This window comes from Sorex fumeus, unplaced genomic scaffold (assembly GCF_029834395.1).
Source record: "Sorex fumeus unplaced genomic scaffold, SorFum_2.1 ptg000021l, whole genome shotgun sequence".
NCBI classification, from domain to species: domain Eukaryota; kingdom Metazoa; phylum Chordata; class Mammalia; order Eulipotyphla; family Soricidae; genus Sorex; species Sorex fumeus.
The window spans coordinates 11887130-11889319 of record NW_026606078.1 but is presented as its reverse complement, the minus strand read 5'-3'; the positions used below and the strand labels follow the sequence as shown (position 1 = coordinate 11889319).

General features: G+C 40.6%; 1 gene segment (V, D, J or C); it reads left to right on the top strand.

Annotated features, from left to right (window-relative positions):
- The first annotated feature begins 947 nt into the window (after positions 1–947).
- Positions 948–1477, top strand: LOC130022856 (immunoglobulin lambda variable 2-11-like). The segment is given in 2 exon segments: positions 948–1020; positions 1146–1477. Coding segments are annotated over 2 exon segments (378 nt in total).
- The last annotated feature ends 713 nt before the right edge of the window (positions 1478–2190 follow it).

Here is a 2190-nt window from a genome sequence, read left to right as displayed (position 1 = left end):
TATGCCTTGCAAGTGGTGGACTCAGGTTCGATTCCTCCTTCCCTCTCTGAGAGCCCAGAAAGCTACCGAGAGTATCCCGCCAGCACACCAGAGCCTGGCAAGATTCCCGTGGCGTATTCTATATGTCAAAAACAGTAACAACAAGTCTCACAATGAAGACTACTGGTGCCCACTAGAACAAATCAATGAACAACAGGAGGACTGTGCTACAGTTGCACTGTAGCACTGTACCACAGTCCTCCTGTTGTTCATCTATTTGCTTGAGCAGGCTCTGTAATGTCTTCATTGCAAGACAATGTTATGCCTGTGCTGTAAATCGGCTATTACATGTGTCCACCAGAGGGCAGTCAAGGCTTGTTGGGCTCTTTATAAGCTTTCCTCAAGTGACTGAGTTTGAGTCCCCCTTGAATTATACCCCAATACATTCTGTTATGTATAATCATTAAATAATTTCCCCCTCAATCCCTAGTTCATAGAGAACATACAGATATAAGACAGAAAACCCAGACTGTTGAGGAGACCTGTAGAGGTCTGAAGATAAATGGGAAAACCTCAGATTTGCCTGAAGGCTATGGACATAGAAAAGTCAGATCCTGTCCACCTGCCTTCTTTGTCATGGTCACAATTTCACACAGAACACAGAATGGAGGCCCTAGACTCTTGAGCCAGGAAATCCTGGGCTATGTCTCCTTTAATAGGAAGGATGGGAATCACATCATGGTACAATCTGTGATAACCCCTGCAGATGTGTTTTCATCTTTCAACTTAGAGCTACAGTTCTGAGATGCAGCAAAACAGGGTCACGTTTGAGCAGGTGGGTGTGAACAGATGTTAAGTGAGGAAGTATATTTGCATGGAGGCCCTTCCACCCCCCCACCCACTCCCCACATAAACAGAGCAAGGGATAAGAGGAGGTGGGAGAGCAAGTTCCAGTGTTGGGAATCAGGGGACAGTATTCTTGAAAAATTTCCACTATGGCCTGGGCTCTGTTTCTCCTCACTCTCCTCACCCAGGCCACAGGTGAGTTATCCGGGGGTGGGCATGAGGGGGATTCTTGTTTGATTCTATGTCCTCTCCCAGATTCACCTGTGAAAAATCTCAAACTCAGCAGAGTGTGGTTCTCATTTCCCCCTCCTTTTTTTCAGGTTCCTGGACCCAACAGACCCTGACTCAGCCTTCCTCCTTGTCTGAGGCTCTGGGACGGACGGTCACCATCTCCTGTGATGGAAGCAGCAATGACATTGGCTATTACTCAAATGGTGTATCCTGGTACCAACAGCACCCAGGAACAGCCCCCAAACTCTTGATTTATGATACAACTTCTCGGCCCTCAGACATCCCTGATCGCTTCTCTGGCTCCAAATCTGGCAACAGAGCGACCCTGACCATCTCTGGGCTCAAGCCTGAGGATGAGACTGATTATTACTGTTGCTCATATACAAAAAGTTACACTTTCCACAGTGACTGTTGTACATAAGGAAGTGAGACAAAAACCTGTTCTCAAGACTGCCACACTCCTGAATCCAACTTTTGCTGCTTTATCTTACTTAAAAAGTTTTAGTTAATGCAAAGTTTAAATAACAAAGATTTTCAATGATTTTTATTCACCATATATGCATTTTTCCATGTTTACTATTTTCTTTAATCATTTTGAATTCTCTCAGCATATATATTAAAGAATAGATTAATTTTGTAAGTTATTTTAATTATTTATAAAATAATTATTTAGAATATTTATATTTATTATTTTATATCTTTCAAACATTTATTTTATATCTTATATTTCATACTTTATATTCCTTCTGTAGTTTTATTTTATTCACACTTGTGCATCTGTTAGCATTATTGTTTATTAACTTTTTTGTGTTCCTAAAAGAAATTCTTATTTCATTACCAGTATCTCTCAAGTCCCTCCTAGCTTAAACTCACATACACAAAACTCTGCATTATTGGTGCTTATATTTGCTTATTTCAGTCATTTCACATTAATAAAATCATTAACACATAGATCATTCTGCTTGATTTCTCCTGTTTCTTTATCAAGTTGTTTCTTTATTGATCATTGTAGCTCTAGAGATGGTTCAATATTTCCATGAAATATTTCAACATATGTATCACTTGATCACTTGACTTTCCCTTAATCATCGATTTGCTCGAGCGGGCACCAGTAACATCCTCATTTGTCCCTGC